The 26,409-nt window shown below is 37.5% G+C and overlaps 5 protein-coding genes across 5 annotated transcripts; 2 read left to right on the top strand and 3 right to left on the bottom strand.

The window, feature by feature from the left end:
* Positions 1-1,037: 1,037 nt before the first annotated feature.
* On the top strand, positions 1,038-2,486 carry LOC137728353 (F-box/kelch-repeat protein At3g06240-like). Its single transcript, XM_068467163.1, has one exon. It carries the CDS (start codon positions 1,038-1,040, stop codon positions 2,484-2,486), a length of 1,449 nt encoding a protein of 482 aa, XP_068323264.1.
* A 1,563-nt stretch (positions 2,487-4,049) lies between these two features.
* Positions 4,050-8,065, bottom strand: LOC137728736 (purple acid phosphatase 15-like). Its single transcript, XM_068467488.1, has 7 exons — positions 7,721-8,065; positions 7,126-7,317; positions 6,633-6,966; positions 6,313-6,530; positions 5,991-6,181; positions 5,247-5,537; positions 4,050-4,521 (listed from the first exon to the last, which is right to left on the bottom strand). Exons 1-7 carry the CDS (start codon positions 8,004-8,006, stop codon positions 4,378-4,380), a joined length of 1,656 nt encoding a protein of 551 aa, XP_068323589.1. The 5' UTR covers positions 8,007-8,065; the 3' UTR covers positions 4,050-4,377.
* A 2,516-nt stretch (positions 8,066-10,581) lies between these two features.
* LOC137730118 (protein XRI1-like) lies at positions 10,582-14,052 on the bottom strand. The gene is made up of 9 exons (XM_068469183.1): positions 13,830-14,052; positions 12,936-12,991; positions 12,722-12,844; positions 12,460-12,599; positions 11,930-11,993; positions 11,741-11,843; positions 11,610-11,650; positions 11,419-11,502; positions 10,582-11,220 (listed from the first exon to the last, which is right to left on the bottom strand). The coding sequence occupies exons 1-9, from the start codon at positions 13,847-13,849 to the stop codon at positions 10,946-10,948; spliced, it is 906 nt and encodes a 301-aa protein (XP_068325284.1). The 5' UTR covers positions 13,850-14,052; the 3' UTR covers positions 10,582-10,945.
* Positions 14,053-16,775: 2,723 nt separating this feature from the next.
* On the top strand, positions 16,776-19,756 carry LOC137729205 (ER lumen protein-retaining receptor-like). Its single transcript, XM_068468066.1, has 6 exons — positions 16,776-17,033; positions 17,510-17,775; positions 17,923-18,038; positions 18,345-18,418; positions 19,240-19,303; positions 19,385-19,756. The coding sequence occupies exons 1-6, from the start codon at positions 16,943-16,945 to the stop codon at positions 19,419-19,421; spliced, it is 648 nt and encodes a 215-aa protein (XP_068324167.1). The 5' UTR covers positions 16,776-16,942; the 3' UTR covers positions 19,422-19,756.
* Positions 19,757-19,784: 28 nt separating this feature from the next.
* On the bottom strand, positions 19,785-20,931 carry LOC137729206 (small ubiquitin-related modifier 1-like). Its single transcript, XM_068468067.1, has 3 exons — positions 20,532-20,931; positions 20,069-20,218; positions 19,785-19,977 (listed from the first exon to the last, which is right to left on the bottom strand). Exons 1-3 carry the CDS (start codon positions 20,628-20,630, stop codon positions 19,921-19,923), a joined length of 306 nt encoding a protein of 101 aa, XP_068324168.1. The 5' UTR covers positions 20,631-20,931; the 3' UTR covers positions 19,785-19,920.
* Positions 20,932-26,409: the final 5,478 nt, after the last annotated feature.

Here is a 26,409-nt window from a genome sequence, read left to right as displayed (position 1 = left end):
AAAATTGAAGAGTTTGATTGCAAGAAAATGTGCAAGGTTTCAAACCTTGAAACATAACTCCCTTAATTTTGCAAATCTTTTAAACATTTGATATTTTGTAACGTTCTAATGTTTTTTTTATTTTTTATTATGCTCTTATTTTGGGTATGTAAATATGTAATACTTGAAAGACAAATGCGTTTTTATATTTTGAATGTGATAATATGGTATGTATATACTTATTTAATATTATGTTTTTTATTTGATTATTTATTGGTTTAAAATATATTTTCCTTAACGGGTAACGGGTTGGATCATATTACTTGTTAATATTATCGGGTCGACTTCGGGTCGGATCATTTTACACGTTTATTTTAACGGGTGCTACACAACACAATAGTATTGTTAAAGATTCAATTGGTGATAAAACTTAGAGCTAGTTAGTTTGTTGTGGTTGTTGTATTAGACTCGTAATTAGTTGAGATTGTTGTATAGGTGGCAAGGTGGTTAGAAGGTTAGAGTTATGTGAGAGTGTAGAGGGTATACATACATCCATATATACATATACATACATATATATATGTTAGAGTTATGTGAGAGTGCAGAGGGTATACAAAGAAGACACTAAATTGGAGACTGCAAACCGCGGCCGAATTTCGGAGGGTAAGTTCGTAAATTTAGGAGGATGTTGAAAAACGGTCGCACAAGAATCAAAATAAAAACCCCTCTCCGCTATCGCATTATTGCACGCAGCTGCACGAACAAAACGCAGAAAATACATTTTCTGCGCCGAGTCTGCCCCTTTCCCTCTCACTCACAGCGCGGCTTCTGCTTCGGTCTCTTCCTCTTCCTACTGCCTAGTATACAACAAGGTAACTCTATTTCTAGCTTTTTATTATTCAACTTCAGTTTATATTTTTTTTAAATGAAAGAAGGATACTTTTTTTGCTTCAATTCTTATTTCGCTTTTGAATTTCAATTGGCATAATTGTGGAATCTTCTGATCTTTTTGTGTGTGTAGTAGAACAAGGGTGAGGTCCATCATTGACATTGCACAAATGACGAACAAAACATCCAAAATTGGACAATATTTGTTGGTGAATATTCTGTCAACTCTGCCTCCGAAATCTCTGATGCGATTCAAGTGCGTCGCTAAATGGTGGCATGCTCTCATCAACGACCCCACATTCGTCGACAAGCACCTCTCCCATTCCTTGCTGGACGATCAATCCACTCGTGTCCTTTTGAAGCGAATGTTAGTCCCTTCTACGGAGGACCCAAACAGGGATAAATTTCAATCCGTATTCTCGGTACTTACTTTTGACAATGTCATTGTTGATGATGACGATGGTGGTGTGCACAAGTGTAGCACTCTTTCTGGGATCGAGGACTTCGATGTTCCTCTTGCTATGAGTCTAGAGATTGCAGATGATCAATCATTTCACGTTGCAGGTCATTGTAATGGGATCATTTGTCTAGCTCGACCTAATTCTACTAAGGTGCTTTTGTGGAATCCGGCAATTCAGGAATTCAGGGTCCTTCCCTCCGAGACATGCATTCCAGATTGGTTCGACGAAGCATCCCTTAGGGATCCTCATCCTTGGTGGTTGGATATGCCTTACATGCCACTAACAAATCGGTTCAATGATGTTTTGGGATTAGGCTATGATCCTAAATCTAAAGATTACAGAGTTGTCAAAATTGGATTTTCTTGTTCAGAATTGCATGGCGGCACACAACATTTGATTATTCATCCTCTCAAGGTAGTGGTGTATACCTTGGGAACTAATTCTTGGAGAGAGATCGAGCCTTGTTCTTTAGAAACGGAAACTACTTTCCTTTGGCCTGAAACTTTTCAGGTGTACTTCAAGGGGATGTGTTATTGGATAGGAAGTGAGCAACAAAAGGAATTTGTCCATTTCTATGATGCCGGCCGTCAGGAGGAAGAAAAGATTAGGCGAGTGATCGTTTTGTTTGACATGAGTCGTGAGGTGTTTCATGATATACTGTTACCACATGAGATGCTAGAGTTCAATGATTTCGAAGGAATTGGTATTCAAATGTGTCTTAAGGTGTGGAATGAATCCATCGCTCTTTTTCGCTTGAATTATAATACTTTTGAAGGTGGTGATACACTACCCTTTGAAATGTGGCTCATGGATGATGATTCTCGTGGTGGTGCGAATAATGAGGGCGGTGTTTGGACAAAACACTTTGCTGCCAAGATCCCATGGTTCTCAATGTCCCCCTTGCTCCTGCAGAACACATTGGCAATGTGGAAAAGCGACGAGGTTCTTATGGTAGAGAATAATGGAGGCATAGTATGCTATAACCTCGGCACTAAAAAGTTAAAAAATCTACCCATTCAAAGTGCTGTAAGGATTATTCCCATTTTTCCTCCGCCACCTTCTTATTTTCCAGAGTGCAAAGCAAATCATTCGCCCGTTGTATATGTGAAGAGTATGGTTTCGGTCACGGAAGGCAACAGCAAGTACATGTGTACGTAGGCATCGAAAGTAATGAAATCCTTTTGTTGTCCAAATTATGGATGTCTTTAAGAAACTTGGAGTCGATAAAAATTTACGAGTATATTTGATCATGTTTGATTAATGAATTAACTAAACAGAAAAGGCATGTTGTATCAACAATCTGCAAATACGAAGCAATACAACCAAGAAACGAAATGATGGCTACCCGCAGATATCCACCCTGCAGTGTTGCCTTTCAACGAAGAAGATGAGATACACAAACAATGTTCGAAATTAAGTGTATTGTAAGTTGTCCGTTTTTATAAGATGAGATACACAAGCAATGCCTAAATCGTTTCTGTATTAAGTGTATTGTATTTGTGCTTCAGATGAATGCTGATCATTCTCTGCAATTACTTTTGTCCAATTCCTGGCCCAACTTCAACATTAGACGGACAAATATGGATTTCTGGGCGCATGAGTACAACAAGCACGGCTGGTGCTCGGACAATAAATTTTCCCAGACATAATACTTCCATGAAGCTTATAGATTATGGTTTACCTACAATGCACAATATCTATTTTCTCAAACAACTGGGATTGTACCAGGATATGAATATCATTACATCAACCTTTAATCGGCCATTCGAAGGACTATAGGAGGGAAAAAAACCTCTCCTTATGTGCAAGTATGATGGGGGGATCGCGTATCTGCTGGAAGTCGTCATCTGTTTTGACTACAACGCAGCGAATCCGGTCGATTGTGTCAGGACAACAAATTGTGGGGCATTGGTATGGTATTCACTCTAATAGGTATATATAGTGGCTACATATATCTATATTAATGTAATAAGAACAACAATATAATGATGATTTCGAATTTATCGATCTCACCATTTCATATCCTAAGTAAATGTTATGTAGAATGTAGTTATGTACATGACCTGATGAATTCTGATTATGGTAATTTGCAGTGGAATTTGTTTGGGGTAGTAAATTCGAAAGTTTGATTCTAATTTGTTTTAAAAGCCCCTCAAATCCGTCAAAATTAACTAGACCATGAAATTCCTAAGTTAAAACATGATCAAATATGCGGCAGACAAAGTTTTATTGACACCAAATTGCTATGCATCCTGCAAATATATAACATAATTGGCACAATATTACAAATGTTTTGGACAAGGGACGGTAAGAAATTATATTATTCACAGAAACAACAGGTGATGATAATCTCTATGAGATGGAGGTGGAACCTCTGGCCTGGAATTTAATGGAGAATACAATGAACGGGAAGTTGTTGAAGGGTTTTCGTACGGAGATTATAGCGAACCTCATCGCTCCGTCCAAACTCCAAATGACTTATAGATGGGATGCATTGTGCGCTCGGGAGCTAATGATTTTGTCGAAACACCACCCTTACAAGTAGTACCACCATAACATTAATGAACTGGTAACACCAAGTGACAAATAAAAGTCACTTCAAAAAATTTCTCGGCTTCACAATAAGCGGAGGGAAAATTTTTGGTTCATCAGTTGAACCAATTTGCAATAACTCAACAAGATACGCAATTAGTTTAGAATTTGATATCCGAAATTGCTCCAGGAACAAATCTTACACGTTTGTTGTTGTATAAATTGGTTGAGAGAGTATACATTCAAGTTACAATGGAGATGTATAAATGAGATTTTATCATTTACATACAGCAATAGCGGAGTTGCTCTTCTTCTGCGCTCTCTCTCTCTCTCTCTCTCTCTCCTCACCCACCCCCACCAACCCCAAATATATATATATATATATATAGTGTGTATACATAGGTGAAACCCCATCTTCCTACTCTTTCTGCACCTTCCATCCTATTCCTATCCAGATAAGAATGGTCAACTGATTTGGGATCTTAATAATAATTTTCCCAGCAAGCAGCAGTGAGACTTAGAGGTCAGCAAGCCAACTTTCGAACACATGGCGGATGCGGCATTTATCAGGCTGCCTCACTATATAAATTTGATCTCCAATTTTATTGTCGGAGTCCTGGTTCCGGTACCATGTCCACAAAGCCCAAGTCTCATTCTTCACCTGCAAGTTATGCACATCAAAATGCACGCTTAGTGTATAATCCAGGTCGTGAAACTGAGCTGTAATTCTAGTATATACATTCTCAGCAAACTTCTAACCTACTAGCCTACATCTATGTTTGCTACTCAATAACCGATCAAGGGTATTCAAGTCAGTCACAGGATTTTCTCACTCCATTCAGCAAACTTCTAGCCTACTAGCCTACATCTATGTTTGCTACTCAATAACCGATCAAGGGTATTCAAGTCAGTCACAGGATTTTCGCACTCCATTCAGCAAACTTCTAGCCTACTAGCCTACATCTATGTTTGCTACTCAATAACCGATCAAGGGTATTCAAGTCAGTCACAGGATTTTCGCACTCCATTCAGCAAACTTCTAGCCTACTAGCCTACATCTATGTTTGCTACTCAATAACCGATCAAGGGTATTCAAGTCAGTCACAGGATTTTCGCACTCCGTATAAACAAATATTGGTGCTAACTGATTTTCTCGTGACGTTGCAGTGAATGGTGAAAGTGATTTAAACTGGTTCCATAACATTACCCATGTGTGGTCTTTCTGTGCCCATTGACTGTCAAGCACATGCTCATCTTTGCATCAATCATTTTCAAGTTGTATCATATGTAGTGTAGGGTCATACAAATTAAGTATAACGTTTATAGAAAATTGAATGCATTGTCAAACTGGATATTTACCAAACAGAAACACAGAAAAAGGAGTACCTCAAGGATCCCATGGCCAAAGCTGCTTTCTCTGAAAGCACTGTAATCCGGTTGCCGATCCCAACAAAATTTACCTGCTGCTGGGCCGGAGGTAAAGTTCTCTGCACAAAAGGCACCTGCACCTAGGTGTTGGTCAGGAGTAGTTAATGGCTCTGGGCAATGACCAGGTTCGTCAGCATGTTGAACTGCCATCTTCTCCCGATTACCCCCGTCACCAACGGTGAGATATACAGGACCACAGGGATCTAAGTTGTAATCATAAACTCGATTCGATCTCTCGTAGGCATGAACCTATTGTTTTATTCAAGAAAACAGAAGAACATTCAGTGCACTTTAAAGCAAAAGATATTCAGTTACAATGAGGAAAATTGTTCATCATTCATAGACACTAAGGACAACTGAATAAAAACATGCTTGGGATCGGAACCAAATGGTATTGCTGTGATACGAGTTTCAAGATATGGTCATTGTTTCTGATACCGTTTCAAATAAGATTTGTATTATGTGTTTTAGCAATGAGGGAACCAAGTACCAATTAATTTCATATTAAACTTGTTTTCTCAAAAGTTCAAAGCATAAACTGCAGTTCCTTCTTTTTTTCTATCACTATCTGGTTACTGGTATGCAAGAAAGCCTCGGTTGAAGGACCCTTATACCACTTCTTCCACATGGTTTCCGGCTATAAGAAAGAAACCTGTTACCTATCAAAGATTGTGACAATCATTGGTGGTTATCGTTACTTACATGTCCATTGAACACTATATCAACACCATAAGAGTACAGTAGCTCTTCCATTTCCAACCTCATACATTCTGCCTCTCTGTAATGCGCCTCGTAGGTACTATACCAGGGAGGATGCCAAGTAGCTACCAACCAGGGAGTTGTGGATCTGTCCACATTAGCCAAATCTTGCTCCAGCCACTTGTATTGTTTCCCTGTAGGCAAAGTGCTCACTGATTTAATGGGGATAGAAACAATAAAGAAATGACTTGTAAAGAAAAAGAATTGCAAAAATAGGAATATTTAGGCAAGGAATAAACTCAAAAATTAGGCAAACTTTAATTACCTGATTTGCTAAAGTCAGTGTAGGCTCCAAGCATGATAAAATGAATCCCCCCTGCATTAAATGAGTAGTAGAATGTGGACGAAGATCCGCTTTCTTCAGATGGGAATGCAAACCGAGAACTATAAGCCTCAAAAGTCTTATTTTCAGCCTGTTCTTCTATTTCATGGTTCCCTTCAACAACCATTATCGGAACTTTGGACACTAAACTCTGCATATACCTACACAAATTATCCAGCAATGACAACATAAGAAAACAAGTTCTATGCCATAATTTACAGCAGCCATTGCGTGCATAGAAATAAAGCAATTTATGTTTTAACCTTCCCCAGTAATCCCATCGAGGCTGATAGGTCTCAGGTATCGGAGAGTTTGGAAATGAGCAAGAATAGCAGTCAGAGCCAGTTCCATTTGTGAGGTAGAGGTTTGCATAAGTAACATCACCAATCAACAGAACAAGACCAGGATTATTACTTGTCAAGTGACTTATTGTGGTAGTTGTGTTGTAAGTAAGGCCAAGATCTCCCACAACTGCTATTCTCTCTGGGTAGCTCCGAGGACCGGAAACTGGCATGGTCCTGAAATGGTGGATTTCGCTCATTGCAGGTATAGAGGGATCCCCACATCGATAAAAGTACAGTGTATTCGGTTTCAACCCTACATCAAAACAACAACTGGATCACCAACATAACCGAAGAACCACATCTCCATCACAAGTTATGTTTGGGGCATTTAAAAGTTCAGTCCAGCCAAACCCAACTTTGTAATTCTCCATCAAAAACTTTGAAGCAAAATAAGAAGCAAACGAAATCAAACCTGTGAGACGAACATGGTGGATAATTCCGGAAGTGTAATTTTGGAGGCCTTCAAAAGGGTAGAGCTGATTGTAAACAAGAGAATACCCTGTGGCTTCATGTGTTGGTGGATATCTCAGCTTCCCATAACGAACAACGCTTGCCACACTTTTGGGGTCCAATGGCTTTATCTTGTCTCCAATCTGATACTCCCCTGCAACAACAATCCATGAAAATCAAACTCAATTGGCCAAACCCAAAAATACTAAAATCCCGTTCTCAAATGCCAAAAAAGCTTAAAGCTTTTACTAACAAACCCGGGCCCTGTATGCGATTGCTTCTATAGGAAGTACTTCTGCTCATAAGTGCTTTTATTAATAACACAACCAAGAAAAGTGCTTCTATCATCCAAAACGAATTCGAGTTTTTATGTCAAAGGTTGTCGGAAGCACTTTTAATTACCAGGAAGTGCTTTCTACCAGCAGCAGTTTCAAACAGCCCCAATTAACCAGACCCAAAAAATGAAAAATCCCAATTCTCAAATCCTGAAATTGCATTTACAGAAAAAGCATACCGCTTTAAACACCAGCACCAAAAAAATATATATATATCAAAACCTGTTATCCAGGAGATCCAAACGGAGTCGTAATCAGCGGAGAGCGAGACGGAAATCTGCTCTGGTTTAAACCCCTTAACCCGGCGACGGACCCGCTGATCGTCGTCCGGCAAATCGACGGCGTTGCCGCGCAGACTGGGATCAAAGGGGACGGTGAGGGGCTCGAACGGGCCGTCCAAGGTGGTGGGAATTCGGGCCTCAACGGGCCAATAACAACCCACGACAACCGCAATCAAACACGTTATCGCAGCAACTGCAGGAACGGAGGAGCACGAAGAAAATGCCATTTCTATTGGGAAGGAAACGCATTGCCTTAGTTCTCGTCCGCCATTGGAGCACGAAGATATATAGGGGAAGGTATTAAGATATGGAATAAAGGAAAATTTCTGGATATGGAATAAAGGAAAATTTCTGGATTCTGATGGTGACGTGGCATGGAGGTTTATGTGTTTTTGGAGGCAAAAGTTGCTGCTTTTTATCCTGTCCTGTTCTGTCCCACGCAATCCCAAATGTCCTGGTTCGGACAAAATAGGGCAGCGGATTTTAACCGAGACCCGCCAATGAAAGCACGCGTTTGGCCATGTTAAGTTTTGATGGGACATATTGAGATTGGTCCGAAGTTGTGAAGGAAATTTCGGTATGGCTGTTTGATTTGAGCAGCTTTCACGCCGAATTAATTCAAATTACCGGAAATTTTTTATTTTATATATTTTCTACGAATGAAAAATTGAAATTTAATTAAATCTCGTTTAATTGAATCTTAACTGTTTTCTGTTGTAATTTTTAAGTATAAGAGAGTAAACCTCTTCGATTGCGACCAAAATTTAAATAGTTTTATATTTTATTTGAGGTGTTATATAAGTGACATGAAACCAAAACCAAAACCAGTCATGGAATATTGTGAGAGGTGCTTAACAAATGCTTTGTATTTAGAGAAATTATTTACGTAAATTCAAACCAAATGTATTTTAAGGTAAAAATAAACCAGTTTGGCCAATATATTAGTCACTATGTCTTTCTCAATGATTTGTTTTTTGTTGGACTCCGTGTAAATATGTCGAAATTACTAAATAAAAACCGTTTGAGTGCCAACTTTTTTTTTTAGTTGGGAGGAAATGTTTTCTAAAATTTGACTAAACTTAAAAATGTTGAAATTTATGATAGTGATTTACTGATATTTTTTTTCATTTGTAAACAAGAGATCTTATGTTCAATTCTCGTCAAAGACGAATTTGAACCACAATATTGCTAGCTCGTTATGAGACTAAGTTTACCCATCATCCTTAATATAGATAATATCGTTTGATAAACCAAAAATGCAAAAAAAAAATTTGACAATGACCATGTGATATGGGGGTTGGGCTTGGAGGCCGGTTATTAAGATAGGTTGGAATTTATGTTACATTTATTTTTTGTTGGGCTAGATTGGGTTACAGTTCCAATTAAACAGCTTATACAAGATATATATATATATATATATATATATATATATTAGTACAACGATATATTTTACATTAAGGGGAGGGAGAGTTCGAATAAGTCATATAATGAGCAACATAATTTGGTATCGAATTCGTCATCCACGAGATTCGAACCTAAAACCTCTCACTTACAAGTGAAGAGGAATACCACAAAATTATAGTAATGAGTGGCTATACAAGATATTAAGAAAGAATAAAATCAGACACATGCACGTTTATTCGACAACAATGTAAATGCTCTTAATAACCAAGTCGGGGTGTCAAAATGTACTAGACAATCACCCATTTAGTTAAATTTGGCTTAATTTTTCATACTAGATTATTGAGAGATGCCAACATCAATGCATTTCCAAATGATTTGAGGTACATCTTGGCATGCCTTTGAATCCAAGCTAGATCTAAATCTAATGGTAATTGGATTAGTGAACGATATTTATAGACTGAAATGTTATTTTAATAGACTTAACTACTCAGTTACTCAAGTTTTTTTGAGTCCCACTTTGCATTTTACAAGTGTTATTCAACTTCTCTCTAAATCATGTTTTTGTGTCCCACTTTTTCATATGCCTCCATCAATTATACAACATAATTTTTCGGTCTTTTTTCACGTGGTGCTGACATGGCATGCGCAAAAGCAAAGCATTGGGTCCTGCACATTCTACATTAGCATTTTTAACGGAAAAGTTAACGTACTTAATGGTATGTGATTACGTGGGACACAAAAACAGAGGAAAAGTTGGGACAACAATTTTCATGAGACCCGAAAACACATCAAATGGTAACCGAGTAATTAAGCCATTTTAATATTGACTGGTGTGGTCAAAATTAGGCAAAATTTCACTCTCATTTCAAAAAATACCCAAAAATATTTTCTGTCACCAAGTGGGAGCCAAACCACTTCTCTTCTATTTATTCTCCTATTATCCTTTTAATTTTGGCTAATTAAGTAGAGCAATGAGTCCTAATTTTAAAGTTAATCACCTGACACTTTTTAACCCATTTAAATTTTAAAGCATGTGAAGTTGATACAGAATACCAGCGTGGGTGGATGTCTGCTTTTCAGTTTCAACAATGCTTTGCCTTTTCCCCTTCCCCTTTAAAAGCCTGCCACAAGCAAGCATGCTCTACCCTCTTTGTTTTAATTCCCCAAGGAGATCAAGTGAAATGTCTCTGTGGCCCTTGTTAGCGGATGTATATTTCCGTCTGTCTATCTCTCTTGTGCAAAGGGAGAGAACTAAGCACAGAGATATACAGACAGGGATAGCTAAGAATCTCCGCCAGTATACACAAGGCGTGAATACTATACAAACTACAAAGAGAGGTTTAGGCGAAATGAAGTTAATGAACATGCAAACCAGATAAAGTCTACACTTCTCATTTCATCTGAACACCTTTCAGATTCAGACATAAATCGAAATACACACAGTTATGTGTATTATGTTCCTGAAATGATTACCAAGGTTTTTGAGAAACCGAAATAAATGAGTACCTAGTAGACTTTTGAGATTCTCAGTCATACAATGTATAGAACCGCTACTATTTGACAGCTAGAGACACTTGGAAACATAAACACTTTGCCGTGACTTATGATTTCCGAAAACAACCCAAAAGAAAGAAAAAAAATGAAGTTTACTTCGGTACCTGACTGCCCATGAATATTACAGGGAAAAATCATCCCAAAAAAAATAGGGAAAGCAGAAGGGCAGCAAGACGGGAAGTTGGGAGTACCACTTCTCTACTGCCTCTTAGCCTTTGGTTCTCATAATTGTAATGCTGCCTGTCCCTCCTTCAGTGCGGATTTTAGTTTTTCCAACGACAGGCTTCCCTGAAAAGGCCGAAGTGGGGTAAGCAGCAGGGTCTTCCTGCTTTTGCTTTGATTTTGAAGGTGGTGGAGTGCGGATCCGCTGGTTTATGTCCTTCAGAGTTACATCTCCATGGGCGCCAGAGGGTTTAATGAAGGCAAATGGATATGCCACAGAAGTAGCTAGCTTAGTGGGAGTCCGAATGTAAGACTTCCTACCTATGAACACAAACAGAGAACATTGAGGATTAATTTTCATTTCAACATATATATATATATATATATATATATATGCAGTTTGTGATGATCCAGACAAAGAATCCTGGTGTTCCTGCTCACAACATGACCTAAGGACAGGGAGCTGATAACGAGTACATTCGATATAGGAAACAAACCATGTCAATAACATGACAGTACCTTTAAAAATTACATTTCGAGGTGTTTGGGTAACTCGTTGTTGAACCACATTCACTTCATGCTCAGGTTGGAGATCACAGAGCTCTGCAATAGGGAATTGAACTTGTAGACTTAGAACTAATTGACGCATAAGGGTATAAAGGAACAAAGGCTAAAGTACAAATTTAATGGAAAGAACCAATGTAATTTACTTGTGATGTCAAGTTGAACATCCGATGCCCCTGAGAAATTCCTGAGTATCAAATGATGAAGCAATCAGATTATAGTAAATTACTAAATGATTTTTACAAAACTTAAAAATAGAGAGCCCCCTGAAGCATACAACTCATCAGGGCTGAAATGCATATCGGTATAGTTGAAGCATTCAGCAATCCACTCATCAGGTGACGGATCCAGGCCCTCAAAGCCAGATGAAGATGGATTTCCTAACATAAACAATATGATTATCAGGAAAAACCTCGGCATAAACGTTCAAGTAAATTTAGTAAAACATATTCTGGAAGAGACAAACCTGCAAACCCTGATACCCATTGCGACGCTTCAGAAAAAGCCTCTTCAATTGAATCTGCCTTCTCCTATATGTAGAGCAGAAAAATTAGAATAAATACATGGCACATGTCATATGCTGTTTATGTACTGAAATCCTGTCTCCAAGGAAAAAATCAAGTTCTGAGTCTTCTGACTTTTTACTGCAGACAATACAACTTGAAACTCCCTTATCAAAGTAAAACCCAAAGCTAGACTACTAGAGAAACTGCAGCCCTGTCAACATTGTTACTCAAGGCTGGCATAAGAAGTAACATATGAAACACGCCAATTTGAATTGCCTACTTCAAATGAGTAGCAGATATAATGCAAAAATCATCTTCCTACTGAACACCCATATCACCATTGCAATGCAGTAGCATTGAGATAGAAAAGACTATGCATTAACTGATTTGTGCTGCAAATTCAAAAGTAGTTTGTCAAGCAGCCGTTGAACAATACAGCGTTCCTTATAGATGTGATAATTCAGACAAGAAAGAACTACCCAGCACATACACTTGTATTCAAGAATGAAGAAGACAACTCGTCACATGAAAGGGAAGGATCTAAATCATGAGTGTCAAATTGTAGCATCCGGCGCCTCTTTATTTGTGAGAAAGACTGTTCTTCTGGTTCTGGTTCCTGGGTCCTATTATCTGAAATCCACATCTTTGATATCAAAACACAAACAATAAAGCAATGTTTCTGAATTGCGCATGCACAAAAAGCAAGAAAATGCCAAGAACAATGAGGATGGAAAATAACAAGGAAGCCTAACCTCTAAAGTTAACATGATATGCCAAATCCCCACAAGCCTTAACTGGTGTTGTTTCATCATCGAACATGTAGGAAATGTCTTCTTCGTTCTGTGGCACTCCCTTCCACATGCATTCAGACACGTCTGCTCAAAATAATAGTACCAAGCAAGAAATCATAACTTCATCCTCGTATAGCAATATATTAGCAAATTACGAACTGTGGTGAGAACATACCATGATTCGAGTCCTTTTGGGCACGCTGATTATGCCTTTTCCAATTCCAGTGCTCACTATTATCATTTCACACAATAGAAAGGAAAGCAAAATGATGTCAGACATAAGTACTCGTATCTTCAACTTACTGAACCGAAAACCGCAAACTGCAACCATCTCAAAGGATGAGCCACAGTGGAACGTTTGCACAATGCATACAACAAGCTCAAGCTCCAAGACTACATAAGCAGCATATTTAGTTAATGTCTTGTAGAATCTACACTTTGAATCATTCCTTATTTTTTACTTTCTGTCAATGCTGGTAGATTCAACATAGTTGGAATGAATCAAATCAATAACTAAAAGAGCAATGTAATCAGTGAACTGCCGATTGAAAACAATGCTAAATGGAAATGTGACCAAACAATAAGCAGAAACCAAACAAATGTACTTCGCCCCAAATGAGAAAGTGACCGTAAACCCGAAAAAGAAGACTACTAAAGAAACATATGATCCACTGCTAGGATGCTAAACATGTATCAATAGAGGGATTCTTCTGCAATAAGGATCTGGAAGTATAAACACAGATATACTAGCAGGATATGATAATCTACATTTGGGCATTTTGCTTAAGCCATACAACAAGAAATTAAGCTAAATCACAAAATAATGACCCACCAAGTAAAATCAGAAAGCCCACATCATCCTCATATCATCTCCAAATAATTAAATACCCCAAAAATTGAAGCAAATCCAATTCACAGAACCATCATTCAATCATCCAAATCAATATTCCAGCTACATTGCCACAACAATCCCAAAACCCACAAAAAATCAACACTTTTATCACCAAAAAAAAAAAATCCGAAAGAACCCAGAAGCCAGAACGACAGAAAGAAGGGTCTTTATATTTACTTGTCATTATTGTAATCCATTGCAGCAACTCAGCCGTCGTCGCCCAAATGCCAGAGACTCTTTGCTATCTCTCTCAACTTCTCTCACCAAAAGTAGCCGTTACACAGAGACCGATTTGCTGAGTGTATATATTAGCATTTTTCACCCTCTGTGACTGCTTGAGATGTGTGCTACCTATCTATGGAGACGAAGTAAAAAGCAACCAACCCTCTCTCTCCAGAGACTGTCTGTCTCTCCTGCTCTCTCTCTTGTATATGGAAGTTTTGATATATAGTCGGATGAGTGATCCTCTCGGATCCTCCTATTCGTTAATCGTACATCATTAAGGGTATATCGTTAGGTTAGTTTTCGTTAGATACCGTTTGTGTTTAATTTTATATAAAAATAATTTAAAATAATTTCTAACCGCATGATAACTGATGAACAGAAACGATTAAATTATTCTTAAAATCTAATATGATCTGGATAAGATACTATTCCAAGTGGACCCGCCAAGTCCGTTACTCCTGGGATTAGCCTCGCTAAATATTAACTTCAGTTTTTTCTTTCTTCTTAAAACTTGTCTCATGGTGACTAATATTTTTAAGTCTTTGTTTAAAATTCTTAGGGTCATCCGCCCTAAGATTTGATGTTGAAATTTAGTTTTATGCCGTGATACTCGATTTCCATTTTCTTGTATAGATCTGACAGTTGGTGATTGCGCTGCATTTGCATAGTAGTAGAAAACATGTGGCGAATTTCATACCATATAACACGTAAAGTTATTAGATTTTTCATTTACATGCCTCTTATGGTGCGTGTTAGGAGAAAAAATGGAGAAAAAGGAGAAAAAATGTGCCTTGTTTGTGTTGGGATAAAAAAAAAGGCATGTGCTATTGAATTTCGTTATGTGAATTCTGTTATAAAGTTTCAAATATCTTTTATTATGCGATGAAATAGTGAGAATCAAACTATTATGGTGGCGTAGAAATTTTATGTGCTGGTTCGATCATACATTATTTTTTCTATCTTTTACATATATCTTATTAAATTATTGACACTGCATATGTGACATGGCATTTGGCGACCTATATATTAATACGTAAAATACATCTATATCCTTCTTTTTTTTGGTGTTATTTGGGCGTCTAGAGAATTATTCTTTCATTATATAACATGGTAAATGCCAAGGCATGAAGCTTCACACTTTTGTCCTTATTGTGTGCCCCAATTTTTCACACTTTTGTCTTTATTGTGTGTCCAACCTTTCACTATGTCCAAGTCATAGAATTCATTGATTTTTTTTTTCTTTCAATTCTTTTTAATAGTTTCATTTGATTGTTGACACTTGTTTTTTTTTTTTTTTTTTTAATTTGGCCACAAAATCCGTCACACTCCAGCTATAACATCTCACATTGCTCAAGGGAGTGATCCTTAAATGTATATTCTCATCCCTACCTAGCACGAGCCCTTTTGGGAGCTCACTGGCTTCGGGTTCCGTAAGAACTTCGAAGTTAAGCGAGAAGAGGGCTAGAGCAATCCCATGAGTGGTGACCCACTGGGAAGTTGCTCGTGAGTTAGCAAAAACAAAACCGTGAGGGAATGGTAAGCCCAAAGCGGACAATATCGTGCTACGGTGGTGGAGCGGACCCGGGATGTAGTGGGGCCCGGGTCGGGATGTGACAATTTGGTATCAGAGCCTAACCCTGACCGCGTGTGTGCCGACGAGGACGTCGGGCCCCTAAGAGGGTTGGATTGTAACATCCCACATCACCCAGGGGAGTGATCCTTAAATGTATATTCTCATCTCTACCTAGCACGAGGCTTTTTGGGAGCTCACTGGCTTCGGGTTCCGAAGAAACTTCAAAGTTAAGCGAGAAGGGGGCTAGAGCAATCCCATGATGGGTGACCCACTGGGAAGTTGCTTGTGAGTTCCCAAAAACAAAACCATGAGGGAATGGTAAGCCCAAAACGGACAATAACGTGCTACGGTGGTGGAGCGGGCCCGGGATGTGGTGGGGCCCGGGGCGGGATGTGACACCAGCATTGTTATCATGGGAAGAGACTTTGAGGAGAATTTATTGATAAACAAGAAAAAATACAATATATCAGGGGGGACATGAGGCCAAACTCAGACCATTTGATAATTTCGTTTGATTGTTGACACTACGACCTGGTTTGGTATTGAGGTGATTCTGAAAAAAGCTGCTATCAAAAAAAGCTGGGAGCTGTTTTTGTGTTTGGTAAACACTCAGCTTCAGCTTTTTTTCACAGTTTTGGATGAAAAAAAGCCAAAAACAAGAAGCTGCAAAACCTAGCTTTGAAAAACTGGCTTTTTTTCACATCTGTTTTACATAAAAGTTTACCAAACACTCTAATACTGCTTTTTTTTTTCAAAAGCACTTTTACAAAAAAGTTTACCAAACACTATGCTGCTTTATTTCACAGCTGCTTATTCTCACAGCACAGCAGAAGCAGTTTTTTTTCAAAGTATAGTAATACCAAACCAGCCCTACATCAATCGATAATTTTGATTTTGATAACATTTTCATGAACCTCCATTTATGCTTTCTGTCATTCTAATAGTATAATATTCGAAAAGGCACAAGGATCAATTAGAACTTACATTAATTCATGCACTTACAGTTAAAAGATGTAAGTTAGATTTTTCATAAGAATTATTTGGAGGAAGTTGATTGATTAGTATAGATACAGAATGGGAGCATACTAGCAATATGTGATTTGTAACTATAGTATCATTATCGCTAACAAAACGTATTGGCATTTTGTCGATTAATTTACTTACTTTGTATTTTATTTTTTATCGGGGGGTGCGGAAAAAGGGCCCAAAAGAGTCATAAGACCCATGACTGTAGCAAAAGCCCCTTTAAGATATACGAGGCCCAAGTTCAAAGACTGAAGCAGAAGAAGGAAGTCGTGCAAACAGATCTACCCGCTGGGATTTTGTCACTGAAACCAGAAGCTCAAAAAAACCCGAAAGATTGAACGCGGCTGCTGTATCTCTCTGCGCCTTTCGACACCGATTGGCAGGGAAGCAAACAGTAAACCCATTTCATTTCACAAGCTAAACCAGAGAGATCCGAAGACAAACGCGTCACTCGGATCCAGCAAAAATGAATATATTCAGATTAGCGGGCGACATGACCCACCTGGCCAGCGTCCTCGTCTTGCTACTCAAGATCCATACTATCAAATCGTGCGCCGGTACCGCCATTTCCCCTTTTTTTTATTTTTTACCTCTCTGCATTTTTGTTTATAATTTAAATGCCTTGCAAGCAATGTAATTTCGTGTTAGCTGCATTTAAATTCTGTTTTGAATTGAACCCAGTTGAGAAGTGAAGTTTTTATTCATTTATCGTGTAATCGTGTATTAAATTGCGTTTAATCGTGTATTTAGGCCTTTGAAGTTTGGTTTTTGCTCAAAAGAGCATTTGGGTTCTGAGTTCGAACTTGTATAATCCAGCTGACAGTGGTAAAAATCCAGAATGTTGTGCTTTTTGATAATTTAGAATGAGGGCTTAACTTGATTTTTTGTTAGCATTGAGTATTTGGGTTATAGGGGATTGGTTGCTGTTGCATTTTTCTCGATCTGAGATATTCAGATATGGCCCTTTTTCGGGTTGTTTATTTGGTTATTAGTACTAGCAACATTATTTGTTGATGTGTTTCATTGTGTTTAGGTATTTCTTTGAAGACTCAAGAACTCTATGCCATTGTTTTCGCTGCTCGCTACCTGGACATTTTCACCGACTTTATATCTCTGTATAATACCGTCATGAAGTTGATATTCCTGGGGAGTTCATTTTCAATTGTTTGGTACATTAGGGAGCACAAGATTGTTCGTAGGTCCTATGATAAAGACCACGACACCTTCCGCCATGTTTTTCTTTTGCTGCCATGTGTGTTCTTTGCCCTAATAATCAATGAGAAATTCACCTTTATGGAGGTTCGTTTGCATAGTTTTTTAGTTTCTTTTTATTCGTATTTGGTACCCCTCACTGCTAAGTACAAATTCAAACTGTTCGACTGTCTTTACATCTTTCCGCTTCGTCTTTCATTATTTTCTTATATGGGATATGATAATGTGGATCAGGTCTTGTGGACATTTTCATTATATTTAGAAGCCGTTGCTATACTTCCTCAGCTTGTGCTGTTGCAGAGAACAAGAAACATTGACAACTTGACCGGCCAATATGTGTTACTTCTTGGGTATATATTTTCTAAACAAACTTTTGATTCACCTTGCCATATCAATTTTTTTTTTTTTTTTTGTTTCTTTAGTTGCCTAATACATAGCCATGCAAATTGGCATTTATTTCTTGGGTAAAGATTCTTTCTACAAGTTTATTCCCTTTTCTTTTATTTTTGGATATTTTGCAAAGAAATCCTCTGCAGTGGTGTCATCCAAAACTGTTTTCTAATGCCACATGTTACGTAGAATATTTTATCAATGCTAATGGTGTTTTATGATATATTGGTTGGTGTTTCTATTGACGTGCTCAACTATTTCTGCAGTGCATACCGAGCTTTATACATTCTCAACTGGATTTACCGCTACTTCACTGAACCACACTATATCCATTGGATACGTATGACTCTCTCTCTCTCTCTCTCTCTCTCTCTGGGATGTATCTATGCCCTTTGTTGTGAATGTGTTCCTGTATGCATTCACTGGCATATTTTATGTTTCATATTTTACAAGGATCGAGGTATTAGGTAGAGATGTTGTCATGCACAGGTATTGTACTTGGTGATCTGCTCAGTGCAGGCAAAATTATGACATACAATAAGTTTTCTTGTATGTTTGCACTCATCTAGGCATCATTTTTATTTTTCATTGCCGGTGAATCCGCATTCATGTATTGAATTATTGTGATATGAATAACATTCAAATTCTTTATATTTATACTTGTATTTTGAGACCTTTTCTCATTGTATTCATTTTAAATTAGGGGGATTCATAGACCTACTGCTTCGATAAGTAGTGTCTCTGTTTACAACTTTACACCAATATGCACATATATGTTACTTATATTAGCAACTGTATTCTCTTTAATTCGAAAGCACTTGTTTCCTACTTGTTTCTTCTACTTTTGCATGGTATATTGAATCGTTAGATTGTAAACTTAATTTTTGTTCATTAGTTCTTCTCAAAGAAAACTTAATTTTTGTTCATTATTGAATTTCGATAATTTCCATGTTTGAATGTGGGAATAGTTGACAACTCTCGAGCATAAGCCTTCACAATCTGAGTTCCCATTCCACATATTGAAACCAAAGTTGAGCTCATCAGCATCTTTGAGACACCACATCCTCAGTATCCTGGCACATTTTCCCTTTCTTGTTTGCCTAGTAGACTTCTTGTTTCGACCTTAAACTATATGCTTACGTTCTTCTTTGGCCATTGCAGCATGGATTTCCGGGCTTGTTCAAACACTGCTGTATGCCGATTTCTTCTACTACTATTTCCACAGGTAAATATTCATAAATGTTACAAATAATTTGCATTCATCTGAGCCTTCCCTCATATACATTTGTACAATTGTGGTTTGCAGCTGGAAAAACAACAAAAAGCTCCAGTTACCGGCTTGAGTTCAACCACCCTTTACTCAGTGTTTAGTTTTCCATACATTGCCTTAGAATACTACGCAAAAGGATCAAATATGTTGCTCGGTAAATGCTCATTGTTGGACTGTCAAAGCGGTGTATTTTTTTCCGTCTTACCCTGTTTTGCTCAGTCACACATGGCTTCTCAAACCAACACTGTTTTCGGTATTTAGGAAACGTATACTTCGCAGAATTATCATTTTTTAGTCATGATTATATTATACTTCTCAAAATGTCATATGTGTTGAGTCATGATATTCAATCTTTAACTCCAATTTGTGAACATTTTGAAGACTTGTATAACGCATGAGTTTCTCTCTCTCTCTCTCTCTCTCTCTCTCAAGATTCCAGGAAAACATTTATTTCAATATTCATCTCATCAGAACTCCATTACAATTATCATAAACACAGAAACTTAAAATTTCATAATTCTCTATTAAATATAAAAATTATAAGAAAAAAAGGGGTTCAACAACTTTCATGCTCACCCTCCAGTTTGGTGCAGCATTGCATCAATCTCATCACCATCTTCCATCTCGAGCTAACAAACACCGACAACAAAAATGAGCTGCAAATTCAATTTAAATAGCCAAATACTGAGTTCAGATCTGAGAAACAACTCAATATCTAACCTCCTCTGGAGTCTGCTCGGGCCGGAGTCTCCGGCCATCGAACAAGAAGGCGATCGAGTTCATTTCTACTGACACCCGATCACAGTATGCAGTCATAAGCTTCTTCAGTTGGGTGGTAAGTTTAATTCGAAAAAATACCTCGTTACCATCCTGTCAATTTAACAAAAAATAAGAAAAATTATTGTCAAAATTAGGATTGTTAATGGTTGTTAAGGATTGTACTTAAATTAATCTATAGCTGTGTAAACAAACACCACCCAAATTGGGAATATTAAGAATAAAAGAAACCAACCAGAATTTCAAAAATAACTAGCAACAATCATGAAAATATGAAACATACAAACATGTGAATATGTCGAAAGAACTTGTCTACAACATGATGCAACTACACAGCGATATTCCAAGTAAACTACAAACGCGTGACAAAGTGTAATTGGCTTGAGATATCGATGCAAATGTATACCTGGCCTTTGACTTTGAGGTTAATGTGGGCAGGCGGATCCAGGGGTTTCTTCCCTTCCTCACTCACACCACCACCTCTACCTCCATCTGTTTCTGACATCTTCCTACAATCTCTCTCTCTCTCTCTCTCTCTCTCTCTCTCTCTCTCACACACACACACACACACACAACGGAAATTACTCTTCGACACAGACACAACCCTCTGATGCTTCAAACTTAAAAAGGAGAGGAGTTGCCCAAGCGTAATATAAACGCTAGAGAGAAAAAGAAGGGGGAGGGAGAAGTGGACAGAGAGGGAATCGTTGTACGTACGACGGCTGAAAACGATTGAGAGGGAATCTGACGTGTGAGATTGCGCATGTGTACAACTTTTCGCGTAGGAGTGGAATCAAGAGTCGTTTTCTTACTCTCTCTTCCCTCCTTCTGGTGATGTGTACTTTCTGTTAAAAAGACGTTTTGGGGAATTCTGATTCTTTGTAAATCTTATCCACTTTTAAGTATAAAAGTCAACTAAACCTTGCGTGCGCTAGTTGGTTTGCAGAGACGCTCAAAACATTTAATTATTCGATCGAAGCTTCGTTGGATAGGACCATGAGGAGGTGGGTGAGCTCGAAATCTAGGGGCGGTTGGTTAACATGGAATGTTTTTGTATCTCGGGTGGATGCGTGAGGCGACAGGGCAACTTGCACCTCAAGAATTTCTTGTTGGAGTATTTCTTGAACAAGCTTGAACCATAAGAATGATCATTTAGAGATCGGTCCTCGATTGATGAGATTACTGAAGTTTTTAATTATCTTTTGGCCATACCCTAATTACTTGGATTGTTTTGATGAACACATAAGCCAACTGATATTTTCGTTTTGCTTATTTATCAAAGTGTCACCAGAACAATATTCGAAGTATCATCTTTACTCCATGTCTTTTAAACCGAATCACTTTCTTTTCTGGATTGTTAATTTGTGTCTCACATTACCTCAGTTCCTCAACTATGTCTATTCAGTCATTACCTTTTGATTACGAAGTGCTCAAGAAAATGACATTCATATTATTAATTTATCAATAAGAAAATTTACGGTTAATATTTGACTGATTGGAGTAATGTGAGATATGGAATGAAAGTCCCTAGGGGAAGATATAGTTGCAATTCTTTTTTATTTGTTTTTGCAAATAGTTTTTTTTTTTTTTTTTTCTCCTTCTTCTTCACCCAATATGCTGATATGCCACATAAGCTTTAAATATAAAATCTTCGACACAGCTACTAAATTTGCAAACAAATATTTGCTTGTGGTTGCGGAAGCTTCTGTTTTTTGTGTGACTGCCTGCAGCCTCCCTCTTTGACATGTTTTGTCTAGGTGTTTCTAATTAACCCTAATTATATATTCTGCGTTATATGTTAAACATAAATAACATCAATCGACTGGAGCAAGAAAACTTTATTTCCGATCTGACTTAACATTTCAAAAGCTTGATTTAAACAAAATAATAATGATATATAATTACAACATTTTTCTTAACCAATACTCATGATAACCTGGTTTTCTATGCTAACTTTGCTAGCACTAGTTGTCACAAAGCATGATTTAGGTGAAGCAGCTTGGGACAATGTTCGTTTTGACCAACACCACGTCGTCAAATATGAAAATTGATCGTTCCTTGAAATTAACCATGGAAGAGATGTTCAGCCTTCTTTGGACCAAACTTCAGATTCTATTTCTAATTCTTTCACATTTTGGGGTAAATATTGTATCTTTTTTCATGTTTTTTAGTCAAATTTACATGGTTGGGTAATTGTAATATTAGACAGCATACTTTTTGTTTCTTGTAGCAACTAAACCTTTGAACTTGCAAGCATTATATCGTCTACATAAAGAAAAATAAAATGATCAATCTTGAGTTTATCATCTTCATGTTGACACAATTGTCAATTTTATTCATGACAAAACCAAATGAGGTTACTACATCATCAAACTTTTGATTCCACTTGTTTAAGACCTTAGATAGATTTGCTCAATTTGCATACCATGTTCTCCTTCCCTCTTTCAATAAATCATGCTGGTTGAACCATGTAAATGTCTTCATATAAACTCTCACTAAGAAAATCATTTTTTAACTTTTTTACATCCATTTGGTGTGATTCAAGATTAAAATGAGTTGTAAATGCAATGGTAATACGCAAAGAATCCCTTGTAGAAACTGGGGAAAATGTCTCTTGATAACCCAATCCTTCCTTTTGAGTGAATCTCCTAGCAAACAAGTCAGGCCTTATGTCCTTCAATTCTTCGTTGTGAGTCACGTTTGGTTTTATAAATACATTTACATCCTATTGGCTCGATCTTAGGATGAAGAGTTTCTATATCCAAACATTGTTAGTGGTCCATTTTCAACAAAGAAAATATGTGGTAATCTCTACTCTTTTCTATTTATTGATGACTTTTCATAGTTCACTTATCTTTATTTAATTTCCGAAAACTCCCAAGTTTGCAATTGTTTTAAAGCCTTTAATCTGAAAGTTGAAAAACAATTAGAAAAGACTAGCTCGGGAATGACGAATTCTTCAAGTAAGCTGAAAAACAATTTGAGGGAGTTGGTGTGGTATTCAAAGTTCAAGTAGCTTTGGTACGGGGTAGAGAAAGGAACCTCTCTTCCTTCTTCCCAGCTCCATTCAAATTTTAAGTTTGTTCCAAAACTAGGATTGAACGAACATTATGAGTGATGTCTCAATGAAAAAAAACTAAAAGGAGAACTTAAACATAGGTCCATTACATTGGGCCAACACAACCTCCAACTTAAGCATAGGTCCCCTCTTCTTGTCAATTGGGGTTGCCATATCATTGTTGATTCCAAGCTTCCAAAAACTGCTTTGGTTTGTAATATTTTGAATGGTTTTAATTGGTACTGGCCTAATAATTCTCTTCATGAATTGTTGGAAATTCAAATTTCTATGTCTAATATTGTGCCAAATCATACCTTGGGTGATATGATTCGATGGACATCTTCATCGTCTGGCATCTACTATGCTGCATCTGCTTGGGATAAGTTTCGACAATCCAAGCCTACGGTAGGTTGGTATAATCAAATTATTCCCAAGATGAGCTTCATTCTTTGGTTGGCTATTAAATGCAAGATTTCTATTATGGATAGAATTTTAACTTTTGCTCCATCGGTTCCTGTCACTTGCATACTCTACTCTATTGCTACGGAGTTCCATTGCCACCTCTTCTTTGAGTGTCCTTTTACCCATGGTATTTTTTCTTCGATGCTATTCAAGTGCGATGTCCCTTGGCTAAGGCTCCCTTGGCTCTTTTTGTCATGTGGGCTACTAGCTGTTGCAAGGGAAAATCTCTATCGTCAATAGTTTTGAAGTTAGATCTTCCTGCTACTGTGTATTATGTTTGGAGGGAGCGAAACAACCGTAGATTTAAGAACTCAAGTCAACCTGCTGCGATGGTTCTCAACTCAATTAAGCCCACCATTAGACTTCGATTAAGTTCTTTGAAAATCGCCCATTCTGCTGCTAATGACTCTACTTTACGGGAATGGAATATGACTATGAATAGTTAGTGCTCATTTTTGCTACTTTGATGCAGCATTATTAGCTTTGCTGTATGTTTTTCTTATAGCTGCAGCTCTTTGTTGCGTGCTTGTATTTTTAGCTACTCTTTGCTGTTTGTATTCTTTTTTTCTCAACAATACATTTTATTTATCAAAATAATAATAATAATAATAATAATAATAAAAACAACCTCTAACTCCTGCAACCCGCAGTTGCCTAGGTTTACATCATTGGTCATCAGTGTCGTTGTAGAGAGAAATTGGGCAATCCTTGTCCCAGTGAAGACCATCTTCCAAACATGAAAGCAATATTTTTCCTCATCACGTCTTTCCCAGTTATTGCGGCCAGGGTGCCCACCAATCTTACCACACATCGTACAAACTATTCCATGGCGAGGGCCAATAGTACTGCCGTCTGCAATGGTGAAGCCAGAAGTTGATGGGGGAAGGGGCAAAGTTAAAAGATTGCAAGGTTCAAAAGAATAGAAACAACCAAATCCTTTTATATAGTAATGTCTTCCATAATTTATCAATAAAAGCAAATACATCTCTCTCAATTTAAACAAGCATGCTATAACTCAATCATTGATCTTCCATTTTGTTACACAATGTTGTTTTCACAATCTTCATAGTATAAAAAGCTCTCTCCACCAAAGCCAGTGGCTAAGCCATGTGAGGGCGAAGAGTGGCAGCCGCCACTCCCCTCGTCGGGAAACACGACTGGAGCTTTGGTTTAGCCTGTCCCCTCGCTAGAAAACCTGTCTAGTTTAGCCCTCCCTGTTTATCCGATGATATGGGTTCTACTGGGCGCAGGAACCAACATCGTTTTGGTCCTGGTAAAAAAAATGAAAGAAAACGGCGCTGTTTCATATGTTTGGAAAAAAAAATATATCTATAGGGGTACCGGGTGTCCCTCGTTAGCTCTCAGTCCCTCTCAGTGCCGTGTCCCCTTTTCTTTTTCAACCTTTCTGCCAATTAGAGACAGAGAGCAGAGCAAAGTTGACCACCAAAAATCCCAGCAGCAACAGAAGGGAAAATTTTTTAATTCCTGTTTGGCTGATTCCCGTTGGCATTTTGCTACCGCACCAGCCACTCCAGGCTCCAACCACTGAGCCGCCGACTTCCAGCCTCCAAAGGTAAATTGTTTAATTCCTAAATTTATAATCTCTAACCCTAATTAATGATTTAATACGAATTTTGTTTAATTGGTATATAATCTTATGGTAATGCACTAATATGGTTATTGGTTATTGGTTATTGATATGAAATTCAGAAATTATTTTTTAGGGTGAAAATTCAAATTTGAATTCTTGATTATTGATTAATTAATTGAATTATTACATAATGTATACAATTATTCATATGATTAGTTGAATTGAATAATTTGTATGCTTATTGGTATTAATTAATTTTGTTGGTTGTATTAGTTATTATGCATATTAGTATAGTCTACTCTAGGAGTAAGAGTCTAAGAAATTTTTTTCCTCTCCATTTTACAGTTACGTTATGGAACGATACTATAAGAAACAATGCTTAAATCCTCCTTCAAACATTTTGGATAGCCCTTCTCTTTCAAATATTCCAAGTAGTCCTCCTCCTCCTTCAAATATTCCAAGAAGTTTTCCTTCATATATTCCAAGTAGTTCACAACAAAGTGAGATCATTGAGTTGGATGAAATATTGGCTAATCTTCCTGCAGACTGTGGACATAGACGTCGAATGCTTGATTATCCACCTAATTATCATGAAACAATTCATAGACACTATCTCCAAAATGATAATTGTCAACCTAGAGACCACATCATGCTAAGAAAAGTTAGCGACAAAAGATGTTTTATCACCGGTTGGTTTGATAAGTTTAAGTGGTTAAAGTATAATACATCAAAAGATGCTACATTTTGCTGTTATTGCTATCTTTTCAAATGTGATTTCGATCAAATGGGTAGCACTGGAAGTGATGTCTTCATTGAGAAATGGTTTACAAATTGGAAGAAAAGACCCAAAAATCTTCGAGTCCATGAGGGAGATGTTGGAAGTCTTCATAATAAAGTTGTACAACAAGCTAGAGATTTGATGACACAAAAACAACACATTGAAACATTTGTGATTAAGCAAACCGATGAAGCTCACATTAATTATTGTACTTTATTGAATGCCTCACTTGAGTGCACAAGATGGTTTTTGGGACAAGGTTTGCCTTTTGGTGGCCACGATGAATCATTGAAATCGAGCAATAAGGGTAATTATTTGGAGCTTATGCAATTTCTTTCCAAACATAATGAGCAAGTTAGGAAGGTTGTGTTTGAGAATGCTCTCAAGAATCTTAA

This window comes from Pyrus communis, chromosome 3 (assembly GCF_963583255.1).
Source record: "Pyrus communis chromosome 3, drPyrComm1.1, whole genome shotgun sequence".
Taxonomy (NCBI): domain Eukaryota; kingdom Viridiplantae; phylum Streptophyta; class Magnoliopsida; order Rosales; family Rosaceae; genus Pyrus; species Pyrus communis.
Note: the sequence above shows the minus strand (reverse complement) of the source record. Positions and strands in the feature narration are given on the sequence as shown.